General features: G+C 49.1%; 5 protein-coding genes across 5 annotated transcripts; 3 read left to right on the top strand and 2 right to left on the bottom strand.

The window, feature by feature from the left end:
* Nucleotides 1–260: 260 nt before the first annotated feature.
* Nucleotides 261–6,404, top strand: SEC7 (Arf family guanine nucleotide exchange factor SEC7; the record flags this gene model as incomplete). Its single annotated transcript, XM_043282206.1, has 4 exons — nt 261–2,015; nt 2,065–2,249; nt 2,310–6,008; nt 6,062–6,404. 4 exons carry the CDS (start codon nt 261–263, stop codon nt 6,402–6,404), a joined length of 5,982 nt encoding a protein of 1,993 aa, XP_043139608.1.
* Nucleotides 6,405–6,788: 384 nt separating this feature from the next.
* MET8 (bifunctional precorrin-2 dehydrogenase/sirohydrochlorin ferrochelatase MET8) lies at nt 6,789–7,654 on the bottom strand (the record flags this gene model as incomplete). The annotated part of the gene is made up of 3 exons (XM_043282205.1): nt 6,789–6,924; nt 6,991–7,472; nt 7,559–7,654. 3 exons carry the CDS (start codon nt 7,652–7,654, stop codon nt 6,789–6,791), a joined length of 714 nt encoding a protein of 237 aa, XP_043139607.1.
* Nucleotides 7,655–7,904: 250 nt separating this feature from the next.
* Nucleotides 7,905–9,628, top strand: ACHE_60970A (ribose phosphate diphosphokinase subunit PRS1; the record flags this gene model as incomplete). Its single annotated transcript, XM_043282204.1, has 5 exons — nt 7,905–8,163; nt 8,225–8,234; nt 8,288–8,408; nt 8,480–9,540; nt 9,592–9,628. The coding sequence occupies 5 exons, from the start codon at nt 7,905–7,907 to the stop codon at nt 9,626–9,628; spliced, it is 1,488 nt and encodes a 495-aa protein (XP_043139606.1).
* Nucleotides 9,629–13,404: 3,776 nt separating this feature from the next.
* ACHE_60969A (uncharacterized protein) lies at nt 13,405–13,572 on the top strand (the record flags this gene model as incomplete). Its single annotated transcript, XM_043282203.1, has 1 exon — nt 13,405–13,572. The coding sequence occupies one exon, from the start codon at nt 13,405–13,407 to the stop codon at nt 13,570–13,572; it is 168 nt and encodes a 55-aa protein (XP_043139605.1).
* A 1,273-nt stretch (nt 13,573–14,845) lies between these two features.
* On the bottom strand, nt 14,846–17,761 carry pldA (putative phospholipase PldA; the record flags this gene model as incomplete). Its single annotated transcript, XM_043282202.1, has 8 exons — nt 14,846–14,860; nt 14,916–15,461; nt 15,524–15,984; nt 16,035–16,295; nt 16,347–16,968; nt 17,026–17,178; nt 17,237–17,637; nt 17,701–17,761. The coding sequence occupies 8 exons, from the start codon at nt 17,759–17,761 to the stop codon at nt 14,846–14,848; spliced, it is 2,520 nt and encodes an 839-aa protein (XP_043139604.1).
* Between the last annotated feature and the right edge of the window lie 398 nt (nt 17,762–18,159).

Genomic DNA, 18,159 nt, shown 5'->3' with positions numbered 1-18,159 from the left:
TGAGCGATCCGGAATCATCCTGCCGAGCCCCCGGGGGACGGTTATGTAAGCACGTCATGTCCGGCACCTGCCGCGCGCCGTAGAAATGTAGACACGCATCCTATCGGCCCGCTAGTAAGGCACCACCCCAGGAACTGTACAGTGAAACCAACCCGCCGCTTTCCTTGCACCATCCCCCCTTCCTTTTTCCTTTTTTCCCTTGTTCGATGTGGACCCGTCATTTGCGTTCTCTCACGCACTCCAGTTGGAGTCTTGCATAAATGGCGGAAGTCGCAAATGGCTCTGTAAATGAGCCAAATCAATCGTCCCCGGCTCACTCGCAGGAAGAGAGCAATGAGACCGGCGTAGATGCGCCAACACAACCCGAAACCCCACAGCCAGCGGACGAAGACAAACCCGAGCTCCCCGAAGAATCAGAACGACAAACAATTGAGGCTGTTTCCTCCGAAGAGCCCGATTCATCGCGAACACAAACCGAATCCGCCGAGCTGGAGCAAGCCCCAAGTCCTACGAACGCCGTTGAGACACCCGAACCCCAGAACAATGCAGACCCTGAGTCCGAATTGAAAGATGCCGGCGACAACAGTCCAGCGCCCGAGTCGTCAGTCAGTGTCGAGAAGGAACCGCCCAACGAGAAACAAGACCCCGTAACTGTGCCTCCGCAAGATGAGCCCGCTCCGGAAAGCCGATTGCGCTCAGATTCCAGGTCAACAACAGCGACATTTACGACGCAGCGATCCGGAACCGTCAGTTCAACTGTGTTCATCGTAACAGCTTTGGACACGATCGGCAATTCAAAGGAGGCTCGGAAGAACAAGCAGCTGGAGGATACTGTGAAGGATGCGCTTACCAATGTCAAGCAATCGGACCGCCAACCAATTGACCCAGAGGTTATCTTCCGCCCACTACATCTTGCCACGAAGTCGCTTAGCATCCCTCTACAAGTCACAGCACTGGATTGCATCGGGAAACTGATCACCTATTCCTATTTCGCCTTCCCCTCGGCTAAGGAAAATGAGACTGCGCAAGGTGAAGCTGGCTCGGAGCAGCCACCGTTGATCGAACGCGCTATTGATGCGATTTGTGACTGCTTTGAGAATGAAGCCACACCGGTCGAGATTCAGCAGCAAATCATCAAATCTCTTTTGGCAGCAGTCCTCAACGACAAGATCGTTGTACATGGAGCAGGTCTCCTAAAGGCTGTGCGTCAAATCTATAATATTTTCATATACTCCAAGTCAACGCCGAACCAACAAATCGCCCAAGGGTCCCTTACACAAATGGTTAGCACAGTTTTCGACAGGGTGCGTGTGAGGCTTGAACTGAAGGAGCTACGGATGCGAGATGGCGACAAAGCACAAGGCGGCGCTTCGGACTCTATCACTATAGATGTGTCCGAAACATCTCCCGCAAATGAGCCGGATCAAGCCTCGGAGACTGCTTCTGCTGTTACAATAGACCAGCCGGTTACCAAAGAACCGGCAGAAAAGCTTACTTTACAGAGTTTTGAATCGACCAAGGACGTTGCGTCTGTTAATGAAAATGCTCCAACCATGGTCACTCGTGCCAGGATCAACCGTCAGAGGGCATCACGGTCTATCTCGGGCATCCCTGAGGATGAGCGAGAATATGCAGATGGTGCCACAGAAGACGAAGAAGACGAAATCTACGTCAAGGATGCTTTCCTGGTTTTCAGGGCACTTTGCAAATTGAGCCACAAGGTCCTCACCCATGACCAGCAGCAAGATATAAAATCTCAGAATATGAGGACGAAGCTGCTGTCCTTGCACCTCATCCACTACCTGATCCATAATCAAGTCCCGGTGTTTACCTCTCCTCTTGTTACAATAAAAAATGGCACCAGCAACGGGGAGGCCATGACCCTTTTGCAAGCCGTGCGGCCGCATCTCTGTCTGAGTCTCAGTCGGAATGGCTCGAGCTCCGTACTCAGGGTGTTCCAGGTCTGCTCTGAAATCTTTTGGCTCATGCTTAAACACATGAGGGTTATGATGAAGGTCTGTCGCATTTCATTCCCTATGTACAAACGGTTCTAACCTGCAACAGAAAGAGCTTGAGGTCTTCTTGAAGGAAATTTATCTAGCTATACTCGAGAAGCGGAATTCGCCTGCCTTCCAAAAGCAGTACTTTATGGAAATCCTCGAAAGACTGGCTGGCGAGCCTCGAGCATTGGTGGAGATCTACCTCAATTACGACTGCGATCGGACGGCTTTGGAGAATATATTCCAGAAGTATGCATTTTCTTCTATGCGAGGGTTCACTTTGCAACATGAAAGCTAATATATGTCTAGTGTTATCGAACAACTCCAGCGATACGCAAGTGTCCCAGTGACTGTAACACCCACCCAGCAACAACAGTATCAAGAAAACAATGCCAAGCTCTCCAGTTTTGGAGCCGATTGGCACCAACGCGGCGCGCTCTCGCCGTCGCTCACAACGGTTGCCGTTGCCACTACTCCACAGCCTAATCTCCAAAATGTCCCCCCAGAATACATATTGAAAAATCAAGCCATCGAAAGTCTGGTGGAGATCTTGCAATCACTGGACAATTGGGCGGCACAGCGCATTGTCGATCAAACCGTCACTCCAAACGTAGCGTCCCATAAGTCGATGGACAACCCCAGAGAGTCCATTGACACAAATGCAGGGACTTATCTTGCCTCGCCAAGGATTGATGTGACGGATGGCGACACTGGTCGATCCACGCCGGTGGCAGAGGATGACCCGAGCGAAATTGAAAGGGTCAAGCAAAGAAAGATTGCGCTCACGAACGCGGTCCAGCAGTTTAACTTCAAGCCGAAACGTGGGATGAAGCTACTGCTGAAAGACGGGTTTATACGTTCCGAGGCCCCCGAAGATGTAGCCAGCTTTTTCTTCCGGAATGAACGCTTGGACAAAGCTATACTGGGCGAATATCTCGGTGAAGGTGACGCTGAGAATATCGCCATTATGCATGCGTTTGTCGATATGATGGAGTTCGAAAAGCGACGTTTTGTGGATGCCCTGCGCCAATTCTTACAGCACTTCCGGTTGCCAGGTGAAGCACAGAAGATTGACCGTTTCATGCTCAAGTTTGCGGAACGCTATGTTACTCAGAATCCGAACGCCTTTGCTAATGCCGATACGGCGTATGTGCTTGCGTACTCTGTCATTATGTTGAACACAGATCAACACAGTTCCAAAATGAAGGGGCCGCGTATGACGAAGGAAGATTTCATCAGGAACAACAGGGGCATCAACGACAACCAAGACTTGCCTCCCGAGTATCTTGGCTCCATCTATGATGAGATCTCCAGTAACGAAATTGTACTTGTCACCGAAAGAGAGCACGCTGCCAATCTCGGTATTGATACTCCTGCTCCTACTGGTTTGGCGTCCAGAGCCGGGCAAGTCCTCGCGACTGTCGGAAGGGACATCCAGGGTGAAAAGTACGCCCAAGCTTCTGAGGAGATGGCCAGTAAGACTGAGCAGCTCTATCGAAGCTTGATCCGTGCCCAGCGGAAAACAGCTGTTAGAGATGCGCTCTCACGGTTTATTCCGGCCACGTCCGTCCGGCATGTCGGTTCCATGTTCAATGTCACCTGGATGTCTTTCCTTTCCGGCCTGACTGCTCCCATGCGGGACACGGAGAATCTCGAAGTCCTCAGGCTCTGCATGGAGGGCATGAAGTTGGCGATACGCATTAGCTGCGCATTCGAATTGGAGACCCCAAGGGTCGCTTTCGTGACTGGTCTTGCCAAGTTTACGAATCTGGGGAACCTCAAGGAAATGACGGCTAAGAATATTGAGGCTCTTAAGGTTCTGCTTGACGTGGCTCTCACCGAGGGTAATTCCCTCAAGGGCTCCTGGAGAGAAATCCTCACCTGCGTCAGCCAACTTGATCGCCTCCAGCTCTTAACCGATGGCGTAGATGAGGGTTCCCTGCCTGATGTTTCAAGGGCTCGGATCATGCCTCAAGCACCCCCTGATCCTTCGCGCAGTTCATTCCAAGGCAAACGTCCTCGCCCTAGATCCATCAACGGTCCTCCTGCTGGGTTCCGCGCAGAGGTCGCAATGGAAAGTCGGTCGGCTGAGATGATTCGGGGAGTAGACCGTATCTTCACCAACACCGCCAACCTTTCCCACGAGGCTATCATTGATTTCATTCGCGCTCTAAGCGAAGTGAGCTGGCAGGAAATCCAATCTTCCGGAAACAGCGAATCCCCTAGGACATACAGTTTGCAGAAGCTAGTTGAAATCAGTTACTACAACATGACGCGAGTCAGGATAGAGTGGTCGAAGATCTGGGAAGTGCTTGGACAACACTTCAACCATGTCGGGTGCCACTCAAACACGACTGTCGTCTTTTTCGCACTTGACTCGCTTCGACAACTCTCGATGCGGTTTATGGAAATTGAAGAGCTTCCGGGATTCAAGTTCCAAAAGGACTTCCTTAAGCCGTTCGAGCACGTCATGGCAAACAGCAGCACTGCTACTGTCAAGGACATGATTCTCCGGTGTCTCATACAGATGATTCAAGCCCGGGGACACAATATCCGTTCTGGCTGGAAGACTATGTTTGGTGTATTTACCGTCGCCGCACGAGAGCCTTACGAGGGTATCGTCAATATGGCTATGGATCATGTAGCCCAGATCTACAACACACGGTTCGGTGTGGTCATAACCCAAGGAGCGTTCCCTGACCTTGTTGTCTGCCTTACGGAGTTTTCCAAGAACATGAGGTTCCAGAAGAAGTCGCTGCAAGCTATCGAGACACTCAAGGCAACAGTGGGCAAGATGATGAGGACTCCTGAGTGTCCTCTTTCTCATCGTGGCACGCCATCGGAGAACATGCTCGAGGATACCAACTCAAACCTAGCGAAACAACTCAATCGCCAGTCTCCGGAGGAACAGTTCTGGTATCCCCTCTTGATTGCATTCCAGGACGTGCTCATGACGGGCGATGATCTTGAAGTGCGATCGCGGGCACTTACGTACCTCTTCGAGACACTTATCCGATATGGTGGTGACTTCCCTCGAGAATTCTGGGATGTTCTCTGGAGACAGCTCCTCTATCCCATCTTTGTCGTTCTCCAATCGAAGTCGGAGATGTCAAAGGTTCCGAACCACGAGGATCTGTCAGTGTGGCTCTCAACTACCATGATCCAGGCGCTGAGGAACATGATCACCCTTTTCACGCATTACTTTGATTCCTTGGAATACATGCTTGGGGGTGTGCTTGAACTTCTCACGCTGTGTATCTGCCAAGAGAACGATACCATTGCACGAATTGGCAGCAACTGCTTACAACAATTGATTTTGCAAAATGTTGCCAAATTCCAGCAAGACCATTGGACCAAGGTGGTTGGCGCTTTTGTCGATCTCTTCAGCAAGACCACCGCCTATGAACTGTTCACGGCGGCTGCTTCGATGCCTTCCAAGGTGCGGAAGCCTTCCAACGGAGAGGCTGTACCGGAGTCTACTGACGCGACACCGGTTGAGGAAAATAACGCTGAATTCCCCCAGACCAATGGGTTGCGGAATGAGTCGTCTGAGCATGAAGAAGGCGACGTGCCAGCACCAGCCAACCCTGAATTGGAAGATTACCGTCCTCAGACGATGGAGATGCAGCAGCAGCCAGCTGCGGTGACTGTGGCCCGGCGTCGCTTCTTTAACCGCATCATCACGAATTGCGTTCTGCAGTTACTCATGATTGAGACTGTTCATGAGCTTTTCTCCAACGACAAGGTCTACGAACAGATTCCAAGCCATGAGCTCCTGCGGTTAATGGGACTTCTGAAGAAAAGTTACCAGTTCGCCAAGAAGTTCAATGAAGACAAGGAACTCCGGATGCAGCTCTGGCGTCAAGGCTTCATGAAGCAGCCGCCGAACCTGCTCAAGCAAGAAAGTGGAAGTGCAGCGACTTACGTCCAGATCCTCTACCGCATGTACAATGATGAGAGGGAGGAACGTAAGAGCAGCCGTGGTGAGACCGAGGCTGCGCTTATCCCGTAAGTATCACTTGATCTGATTGATCTAAGATCACATAGCTAACATGCTACAGACTTTGTGCGGACATTATTCGAAGCTTCGTCCGCCTTGATGACGAATCGCAGCACCGCAACATCGTCGCCTGGCGCCCTGTTGTTGTCGACGTCCTCGAGAGCTATACGAACTTCCCTTCGGAAGGCTTCGATAAGCACGTCGACGCATTCTACCCCTTGGCCCTTGATTTGCTCGGCCGTGATCTTAGTCCCGAGATACGCATTGCTCTCCAATCCTTACTTCGCCGCGTAGGAGAAGTGAAGCTAGGCTTGGCTCCTCCGAAGCCCCCTTCGCAAGCATCTATCAGTCCAAGGAGTTCCATTTCGCAGCAATACAGCCGTAGGTATAGTGGTGTGTCTTGAGATTCTGGGTGTCTTTATTTTTGTGAAGATTGATATTGTTTATTATTTACCTGGCTTGTGTTTTGGATATCCTTGTGCGATTCTTCTTATATCTCATTCTAGGCTAGTGGGCCAATGTAAAGTTATCATTAGCATTTTTATATATTTTTCTAAATAACTGAAGTGCTTTCAGCTATCTGCAGTGCATGATATTAAGTCCATGTGTAGAGAAGACCTGTGGTTGATATTGGACTACTTCAAGTAGGAGCCGAAGGTGAAAGTGGACATGAGTGTCAAATGATTATGATGGAGCAGTGAATATGAGAGTAGACAGCACAGCATTGTACCATTATTTGCCCATGAGTGTATATGTGCAGGTGTGCATTCGTTATCTATTACTCAATGTTAAGTGTTGCTGGCTCGGATCTGTTGAAAGCCTGGAATCTCCTCAGATGCGTAGTGGGCAAGGAGGCGATCCATATCCTGCTCGCCCATCTGCACTAATTCCTCTAAGCTCCAGGATTCGCAGACACCAGACATCCTTTTACACCTCCGTTTCAGCTTCAATGTTCGTTGACGGTAGAGAGGAGCTTTGCTATTGACATACCACTTCATTCTTTTCGGGCCTTCTTCGGCAGTGGGAGATATCTCCCTCAGCTTTTTCCGTAATTTTCCCACATTGTCTATCGCCGTCCCCATATTGTCTGGAATGGCGTCTGCAATCTTCTTCCGGACAATTCTGGCCAGCCTAGGCCCGTTCCCATTGGTGCTGACCATCACTTGTAAAGGGCCATCCCGGTAAACGCTGCCAAAATAGAAATCACATTCTGGAGGCACATCTGCAATGTTGGCAGGAATGCGCTTCTCCTTGCATAGCTTCCACACACGAGATGATGCTTCTGGGTCGTCAATGGCGCAAAGTACCATGTCCGCTCCGTCTAGATCGGCCGGTTCAAAATGCTTATTTTTATGGGAAACTTGTCCCTCGGAGACTCGAAAGGCTACTTCATCGTTCAAACCTGATGCTGGGCAGATGACGGTTACTTTGGCATCAGCATTGAGGGCATGGAGGATGCGTCCGGCGGCTACCTATGCCAGGCACGTGGTTAGTTACTCATATATATATTTCTGGCGCGGAGATAAGGACGAAGGACAAAGGACGACAGCAGTCATACCTCACCACCCCCAACAACAACGATATTCTTATCTTTAGCCTGCCAAGCAATGATCAGAGAGCCACCTCCCTGGACAGGAGGATATTTATGCGACATGGTGACAGGCAATCAATCGATGTACCACTTGACTGGTCCTATCGCGGGGCATTATTTTATCATCGGCGGGGAAGAATCGGTACGGGGACCGAGAAGTGCCGAAGACGACACACTTTTTTTTCTCCGGTTTTTTCTTTTAGCTTCAACTCTTTTTCTTTTTCCCTCGTGACCTCACAAAACTTTTGCTCTTTTCTATTCAACCCCATTTATAATCACTCTATGACTTACTTGTCATAGCACAAGTACCACTATGAGAGGAGTACAGATCTTTACCGGGACTTCGCATCCGGCTCTTGCTGAGACCATCTGTGAGCGTCTGGGTGCTGTCCCTGCTCGGGCAGACCTGGGGAAATTCAGCAATGGGGAAACCAGGGTGAACATCAACGTCTCAGTACGGAACCAAGATGTCTATATTGTGCAGAGCGGCAGCAGCAAGATCAATGACAGTGTTATGGAGCTACTGATCATGATCTCTGCTTGCAAAGGTGGCTCTGCAAGATCCATCACAGGTACGTTCTTCCATTGTGGATTCAATTGGTGTATGTCGCTGATTAAATCTTTCTTGTACAGCGGTTATGCCGTATGATGCCTACCTCGTTTGACTAATGCACAAATGATGCTGACCCAGACGAGGTACTTCCCATATTCTCGCCAATCCAAGAAGAAGAGCCATCGTGGCGCTATCACGGCTCGTATGCTTGCCAATCTTCTCTCAGTAGCTGGTGTCGACCACGTCGTGACATTAGATTTGCATGTGAGTTTTTCAATTCTATATTTGGCGATGGATTCGTCGGAGTGGAACTAAGACTATCTCGAATACTACAGGCATCGCAAATGCAAGGATTCTTCGGCAAGCCTGTAGATAACTTGTTTGCTGAGCCCTTTATTGCCCGGTGGATCCGGATGAACGTGCCCAACTGGAGAGAGGCCGTTGTCGTTAGCAAGAATGCCGGAGGCACGAAACGTGTTACGTCGCTAGCAGACACACTTAAGCTGAACTTTGGCATTGTCACAACCGACAGACGGCGCCCGAAGGCGTCTGCTAATATGGCTGACAGCACGCTTTTCTTCGATGCTGCCGAGCCGGAAACGGCTCGCACTCCGAAAGACCATCAGCCGTTCGATCTCCAGCTTCAATCTGCCAATGACTCGCCAGAAGAGGCTCTTAGCGAGACGAACGACGATCTCGACTCACAGTCTGTGTCGGACAACCATCTAAGACCGGACACACCACCTGCGGCTCGTCGTCCTTCTGAATTGGAAGCTACACAGGAGCAAACAGATGTCCGGGTGTGTGATGTGATTACAGGCCGCCTCGTGCAGGGTCAACTCGTCGACGATGATTATCCTTCCACGGCCCATACTTCTGTGCCTGTATCAGGCGGAACCACTCCGGCGCCAACTGGTTATCAACACAATGCGGACATTGTTCCCGATTCCATGGTGAACTCTCTCATTTCTACTACGTCGTCGTTACCGCCCGACCACGCACTCGGAGGTACATTTGATGCTGCAGAGTCGTCCGACGAGGAAGGCAGTGCTGGGCAGAATGAATCCGAGAAGACAATCACCTTGGTCGGAGATGTCCGCAACAGAACCGTCTTCATTGTTGATGACATGATTGACAAGTGCGGATCGTGGATCGCGGCCGCGGAAACAGTTGTGAAGCGTGGTGGAGCCAAGAAGGTCTACTGTATTGCTACGCATGGACTTTTTGGGGAAGAATCTCTCGACCAGTTGGAAGCCTGTGACTCGATTGATTACATTGTCGTGACGAACACATTCCCCATTGCTCCGGAGACGGTGAAGAGATCGAAGAAGTTGATCATCATCGACGTCTCGAGTCTTCTCGCGGAGAGCATCAGACGCCACCACTACGGTGAAAGGTATTTCCCCTTGACTCTTACTGCGATATTCGAGTAGCTAATTTGTTGCAGTGTCTCTGCACTTTTCCACCTCAACACGAATGAGTAATGATTTGCATATGTTGACTTCCACTGTTCATTCATTCATACAAGCTTGATGCATTGGTAAGACGGTGTTCGAAAATGACGGTCTAAAAATTTGATGATTTATTTTATGGCGTTTTACTTGAGACTTCTGCAGGAACCGGATTCTGGAAGTCATCTCTATCATGATACCTCGCTTTTCTTTTTCTCTCGGGATGCAAGTCGTGCATTTGTCTACCTTTGCATGGCGGGCTGGACATTTACGGAATGATCCAGACCTCACTACATAGACTGGTTAAGGTCTAGAACGCGCAGGCAGGCAATACACCGCCTTTTTTTTTTTTTCTTCTTCTCCCTTCCCTATCAGTTCTTTTCTTATCTTTATTGTCAATATGTCGAAAGACAACCAGCGATGCAGTCCACTCTGGGTACTGCAAGAGCATCTTGTTTTCCACAAGGTGTTCTTAACGGAGCGTTGGGAGAGCAGACTTCGGACCCTGTCTGGGCACTCGTTCGATTGTCAACTTTTCTGACATGAGGCGATGTTTGCACTTGCAGGCGTCTAACGAGGATTGAAGGCACCAGTTTCTGAGTTCTTGACTGGGCTTGGCTTAGGCCGGTGGGACTGGTGCAAGAGAACATCTCGAACATTGCGTACAGTACTTAGTTTGCTAGGTCTTGTAAGATGCTATACTCTGTACGTATGGAGTGCGCTAGAATGAAACCAACGTTTTGGTTTGCATACTACTTTGTTTGCGGATTGGTCCGTTTCGTTTCTGGGGCGTTGGCGAAAGTGAGGCGAGGCGCTTAATTCGAGAATCTATTCATCTTGTGTACTCTATTGGAGACGGGGCGATTCTTACGCAGCCACTGCGCTCCTTATCTTGGGTGAACCTCGCTATAGCTAATTACAGCTATGCCATTTAGTATAGTATTCTACTCCGTACAGGGCAAACACCTATCACGTACAGAGTACGATAACCCGACACACCCAATGCCCCATATCTGTCTTGCGTCAAATGCGAAAAAGCAATACATGGAGGGTTTGCCGACGAGAATAGCGGTGTAATTCTTCATTCAGGATTCCATACTACGGAATGGATGCGCGCTTCGGACCGAGTATGATGCAAACAAACATGATGAGGCTGAGGAAGCAGGGAAGAGTACTCTTGATAGATAGAATGTACCTTTTTTTTTTTTTTTACATCCGTGTGTTGTAGTCGGTACAGAAGTACGAAGTACCTCTCCCGAGCATGAATGTATCGCGTAGTCGCATTTTATCCTAAGCAGCGATCGATTTTAGTTTCAATATGATTATGATGTAGTAGTCAAGGGTATAACCGGACTTAACTCGAAGGAATGGCATATCGATCAGATCGGCCGGGAGACCGGGACATACATCAGGCATCAGCCCTTTCCGACCGGATTCTCGAATCTGCAGCGAAGACCCAATGGAACCATTTTCCGCATTGCTGCATTTACATTCCTGCCTGCATTGCATGTCATCCTTGTCATTTCACATCATGTCGAGCACGAGTTGCTTTGTTTACTTCCACTATCTCGTACGGAGTACAGGGGGGTAAGCAAGATGTAAAAAGTGATGTATCACAAACGAACGGAATGCTTAAGATGAATAGGGAGCATGGGTTTGACTGGGGATGTTCAATCGGTGTGGCAGTGCTGGTTTGGTGTGGCCGTATTCCGGTCGAATGGGAAGCGGCTGAACAGCAAAAGAAAACATGAGAAAAGACAAGTTAGCGAAGATGATGCATAATCACGAACTTTCAGCGAGAAAACAGCGACCCGTCAATCCGGTGTACCAACCACGGCGTACACCGTCGTGTATGGAAAATTGCAAAGCTAGTTCTCAGCAAAAACAAAACAAAATGATGAGACTCGGCTGAAAAAAGACCTGTCAAGGGACCCAAAGTACAATTCGGGCCTTCAACCGAGTTGGGAAATTGGTGGGGTTATCTACTATGTATCTAGCTGAGCAGAAGCCACCGGGGAAAGCTATCCGGTAGATCGTAAAGGCAAAAGTTCGAGCAATGCGACGCCATTGTTGGCCAATTGGTTGGGGACCCAGATCGCCGGACTATAAATGGTTCAAGCAATAATAACACGCAGGTACGTATCGGGAGTGATAATGCCAAATGTTGCTCCATAGTTCAGCTGGTATTCCGAAGCCACCACTCTGTATTCCGTACAGGCACTCCGTCCGGAGGCGCTCACGAGCAAACTCCAAACTCATATCATATCGACCCGGAGGTATCCATGATGTTCCATGTGGGTATCCTGGTCCTTGATTCCTGATCCTGGTCTTGTGCATATGTGTGTGTGTGTGTGCGTGTGTCGGTGGAGCGAACCCCTGGAACACTCCCTGCCTACCACTCAAACATTGTGTATGTGCGAGTATTACTCCCTGCCTACTCCGTACACCGTGTTCTGATGATCCCTTCGGAAGAATAACTGTACTTACTTTCCTGACACTCGACGATCTGCCGGTTACCGCCGGGTTGGAACACCTGGGCAATTTTTTTTTATTTTTTTTCCTTTGGCGAAATGCCGGGGCGGGGACTATGGAGGGGTGGTCGCATCCACATACTGTAGTCTGTAGTGTACTAATTATGCCGTATACCGTAAACGAAGGCTTCCTTTGGTGCGAAGAAAAGAAATAGTTTGTCTCTAGCTGGGCCCTAGTTCATGACGAATGAACCCGGTTGTTGGGGCCCTGCAGACTCCCGCGCGGGATGGTGTTCGGAATTGATCTGCGAGGGAGAGGAAAAGACAGGGAGGGATCCCAGCAGAGGCAAAATTGATTTGTAGTCTGGACAGAAAAAATAAGAATAACATGCGCCACCTCTGGAAAAATAAATCAAAAATAAAAACCTGGCATATTATCTCTGTATCTAATGGGGATGGGTCCGTTCACTCGGATTATTGAAGTTTCCTGGTCACCGGGAGACGCGTCGACTGGTTAGTGTTTGTTTTAGTTTGGACACCCTTTTTTGGTGAATTACTATCGGTGCTCTTCGGCGATGAAATAGTACCGTACTTTGGCCGGCCAGACGGAGGCCTTCCAGGCACTAAATCGATCGATGCAAATCATCTGATTCCTTGTAAAGCAAGATCGGTGTACGGGCATGTTTGTGCTCTCTATAGTAGAATATAGTTGCTGATATCATATTCTCAAATACTGAATCCTGATCGACACCCCAGAGACCGCAGGGCTGGATCCTGGAATGTGCTTTCTTTTCTTTTTTTTTATAAGAAAGAAAGATGATCTCTCTTTTTCGCTCCCAAAGATCGCGATATGCATTCCAATAATCGTTGCTAAATATATCGGATCCATCGCCCCGGAATCCACGGTCCACAACCCAATTGATATATCCATCTCTTCATATCTCCTCTATTCTCTTCCATCCCAGCTAATCCCAAACGCTTTGGACACCCTCGGCTATGTGCATCGTGTTATTCCCCATTCCCCAGCTTCACTGAACTCCCATCCTGGCGGTCTGGACCTTCTGCCTATGTATCACTGACCAGGGACGGTCTCTCCGGGTTGTGCTGTGTCCAACAATATCCATTTTGGTATAGGTTCATGGAATCTCATCCTGCCATACCTCTTTTTTCGAGTATATATATGATGGAATAGTCTCCCCAGGTCTCATCATCACAACAACTCCAGTCTTGACTATTCAATCCTATCTTCTCTAATACGCCATCTCCACTGTCTACTTCTTTCTCTTGAACGCACTTCACTCAAACAAAGCTCTCCATACACCTACTCCAACCTACATCATGGCGAACCAATGCTCCGGTCACTCCTTTGCCATCACTCAGGCCAGCAACGGCAACATCCTCACCTGGCACTGCCATGACTGCACCGGCGGTCCATTCACGGCCGTCTGGCTCTGCAAGATCTGTGGCTACGTCCGCTGCCACAGCTGCCACCAGTCCAAGTCATAAACCACATGTTTCAGTATGTTGCTATTAACAAACAGCCATTTATCTATAAAAGAGAGACTGACTCATCTGCCAGATATGCCCTGACTAGACCACGCTCACTATACCCTCACTACCTGCATTCCGTCTCGTTATCTCACATTCTCCACGACACGGACTACTTTCCTCGCTATCACTACTGCTATTGCTTCATTCCAACTCCTCGATACTTAATTTCTCCTTTACGACGAATCAAAGCAGGATCTCATGCCCTGGCTGAACGGCATTGGTGTTAATCGGCGTCCTACACTACATACCACGTACTGAACGACAAACAACAAACTGTCCTACACTCGCGCGCTACACTCGATTCGAGCGCTACATTAATTAATGACTGATCCGCTGCATTCCTTATTCGTGCGACTATGTTACATGGTGTTGTTTTTCTTGTCTCGTTTCGTTTCGTTTCGGTGCATCGCATTGCAAAGCTCGGGGTTCTGGTTATGATCAAGGTGTTAAATCTGCGATGAATTTCCTATTTTTTTTTTTTTTTTGCTTTTCGGGGCATTTCATCATGGCGTTTTTGTGGGAATTACTGGGATTGGACTAAATTGAGATACACTACAACCACGCATAGACATTATTGAGCAATCAATTAATCTACAGGACTATCTTGTGTCTGTACAACACAATGTTACACCTTGGATCGTTTGTGTCCGTGTTTCGAGTTCGTGGGACAGAACATGTTTTGGGAGGGCAGGGATAATCGAATACTTTCGAATGAATATTTTGCAACCTGTCTCTATCCTCCACCGGCTGAAGTAGATATATATATATGTATCAATTGAGCATTGTAACCAGGTCTTCAGCGGAACGGCAGGACTCAACACATCTATTTCTATATAAGGTACAATTTTCTACCATTAAGAATGGTAGAAGGAATAAAAACTAAATTGAAGTGCTAGGGGAGGAACAAAAACAAAAAAGAATTGACAAGAGTGGGATTCGAACCCACGCCCCCTGTCGGAGATCAGGAAACTTCGAGAAGTTGTATGTTAAGGTAACCTTAACCTGACGCCTTGGACCGCTCGGCCATCTTGCCATTTGTTGAGACACTCTTTCATTAATTTCCAGATCCGTCTATGCAACCCTAATCTATCATAACTCGTTTTTTTTCATTTGACTATCGTCGATAAATATCAATAGGAAAAGGAAGTATGTGGTATATCAAAATCATAAATAACATCGGAACAATATATATCATCAGCTTTTCCATATCCAAAATTGGACGTCTCGTTTACGTGTAGATACTCTGATATGCACGTTAGTCTTGTCCAAACAACACAAAGATAGTTGGTACAACTCACCTCGGTAATCTGGTTCACCTGCAAACCAGGCTCAGCCATCTCAGCATCCTTCAAGAAATCAAGCGGCATCCACACAAGATGTCCCTTGATCTTGTCAAGTTGCTCGCGAACCTGCGTAACCGGCTGGAAAGGATCGAACAGATGGCCCTGCTTCGAGCCCTTAGGCGAGAACTTATCATAGTCCTCAAACGTCCGGATGTTGTCATCGGGGTCAGCACGGAAGAGCAACCGGAACACTTCCGTGTTGACAGTGGCCCGCTCCGTCCACATGTCCCAGAGTCGCTCACCCAGGGGATCCGCGACGAAGTCGTTCTCAGGACCCTCCTGGACCTTGTTGGGGCAGACACCCGGGGGCTGCGCGTTGGGTTCCCGCGACGCGTCGTAGTCTTGGGCCGGAAGCAGTCCCAGGTGTTCTCTCCACAGCTCTCGTCGGAGGGTTGCAATGTGCCGTCCTGCTTTGTATGGTTTGCCGTCCATCCAGCTGTCCATGAAATCTTCATCCTCCATGACGATAGCGAGCTCACTGTCGTGGAATCCAAGTTGCGACTGCAATCGTTAATCTATGCACAGTCAAGCTGCATAGTTTTGGACGAGGAAAGAAAACTTACTCGGTCGTTGATGTTTGCACTACCACAGATAGCAACCCGGTCATCCGCGATACACACTTTACCATGGATATAGAGTTCTTCCTGGACAAAGTTCTCCTTCTCACCCTCCGGGTCACCTTGCCAAGCCTCGTCAGACATTTTACCCCCATGCAACATGGTGGTGTGGGCAACCGTGTCTTTGCTGAACAGTCCTTCGTCAGACTCGCGAGCCTCGAGCCGCCGCTCGAACTTGCGCAACCGTTCAATCTTTTCTTCAATTTCGCCAGCGGTGGTCTCATAGTCTTTTTCGCCCTTGTCGCCCTCTTTGCCAATTGTAGGGTGGACACTATCACTCATGATCGTCTCGGCAATACCACGCTGAATATCTTGGTAAGACACGCCGGCATCCTCCTCAAGCTTCAGCAGAGCTGGAGTCTTGTTGATACGATCGTAGGCACGCAGGTTGAAGAAGAAAATGTGTTCTGTTATCTGTCAGCAACGTAATAAAACCCCCCAAAGGCTGGTTACTTACGGGTCGGGTCAACGCCCTGCGCCTTGATCTGACCAAAGATCGAGTGTTCACCACGGCAGATCGACTTGTATTGGTAGTCCATGATTGCCCGAGTACCAGTTGCCTCCACCTGCCGTAAGTCACCGGCAAAACCAGGAATGGCCGGGATCAGAATGATGACCCTGAACTTTCTTCCCTCTTTACCAGCTCTGACGCAAGCTTCGACAATCGCGCTTCCAATAACGTTGTGAACAGGCGCCTGGTGCTCACCCGTAGCGGTGACTAGTATTTATGTTAGCATACTTTCTCAAGTGGGGAGTATGCGTGACATACTGAAGAACTGGTTTTCGATATAGACAAAATGCTTCGCGTTGCTAATGATCTCAATGTAAGCATTCTGGATACTATGCTCAAGCAAGATGCCACTGCTCCAGTCGGCACTGCTGCGCACAAGCTGTGCCCTCACGGTGCCCTGTCTGCCGCGAGGCTTGGTGTCCAACGGCCTGAATGGATGCTGAACATAATCACCGCAGGGGAACTTCGGACGCTGAACCGCAACGAGGTCTTCGTCTTCGCCAGTGCGCCCCTCGAGCATAAGCCAGTCAACCTTGTCATCCCGCTTGTACTTGTCTCGCTTGACGAAGTTCCAACGGAGGACGAAATGCTCGGCGATATCGTATACAGCGTCGCCGATCAGACCCATGGCAACGTCGTGCCATGGCATACGGCCGTATTCTGACTTGCTAATCTCATTGCTCTGCCACTGGTCCACACTCTGGAAGTCCATGATGCGGTTGTTGTTGAATTCCTGACCGGGGAAAATGTCGTTCTTGAAGTTGGATGGATGGCAGTCAGCCAAGGGGTGCTGATGAGCGTCCCATCGTCCGAAGCACAAATCGATACCACCAATGAAAGCCAAGGCGTAATCAATAACGATAAATTTCTCGTGGTGAGCCTAGCAACGGTCAATACTGTGTTCATTCGAAACGGTCTTTTTTTTTTTATTCCATACCCAGTAGAGAGTCATGTCTGCCGCATTCTCGAAAATGTTGTGGTCCGGATGGCGCAAGACCTTGATGTTTCCATGACCGGGGCTTCCTTCGGGACAGAGACTTCCCAAGGCATGCTTGGTATGCGCTGAATTGCAAGTAAGCGCTTGGTTGACCTAAGTGAGAAGCCATCAGCAATCCGCAATTGGCACATTGAAGCCAATTTCTGCTAACCTCCTTGTACACAATGATGTAGATCTTCACACCAGCCTCAGCGCGCCGCTTGAGAATCTGGTCCAAGCGCCATTCCTGATTGTCGAATGGAGGTCTCCGCAAGAACAATTCCGGCGAGATCCACCAGTCCGCCAAGTAGATGACCTCTTGGGCCTGGTCGAGCGCAATCGAGACCGCCCAGAGATAATCCAGAGCATCGACATACCACTTGAGGTTATTGTTCTCGCGAATGGGGGCGTAGGACTCAAATCGGTGGGACTTCGCAATGCCAGTTCGCTTCCTGTCGGTCGCTTGCTCGTGCTCTTCGTCATGGCGGTGGTTGGGATTGAGGATGTTGAAGAACTTTCCAAACTTGTGCTTCATGTGGTGGGCCTGAGCTCTGGCATCGTGGAAACCGGTGCCTGTGTACAATTTCAATCAGTAAGGATTTCCCCACAAATGGTGGACAATTAGTCCTATCTGACCTTTGAATTGATCCTCCAACTTGTCAACCTCACTCTCGATCATCGATTTGAATTTATTCATGGTGTCCGCTCCCGAGAGTCAGATTTAACGAAGGCAGTGGGGTCAACGAACGACTGAAGATAGTATATGCAAGAACGATTGCAGCAGGGCTATGTACAGTTTATGAACGAATGCCAACGTTATGTACGGAGAAGGCCCCCTGAGTGGAAACGGGTCAGATGAAACAAAGCGGAGGGGAAATCGAAAGTTATTGTTTGCCCAACACGTGTTGACCCCCCGCCCTGACATCATTCAGTCTTTTTTTAGCGGTGAGCGGTGTGCCATTTGCCGGTTTTCTCGGGCCTTATCCGCCCAGTGCCTTAATCAGAACCAGTTAATGACTCTGCTGTTTAACCGTCTAACTTTGCGATCTGCCTTTTGGGACCAGATTGGCTCAGACTTCTGGGTCTGCTAAGGCT

This window comes from Aspergillus chevalieri, chromosome 6, assembly GCF_016861735.1.
Source record: "Aspergillus chevalieri M1 DNA, chromosome 6, nearly complete sequence".
NCBI classification, from domain to species: domain Eukaryota; kingdom Fungi; phylum Ascomycota; class Eurotiomycetes; order Eurotiales; family Aspergillaceae; genus Aspergillus; species Aspergillus chevalieri.
The sequence above is the reverse complement of the archived record's forward strand: the minus strand, read 5'-3'. Positions and strand labels throughout refer to the sequence as shown.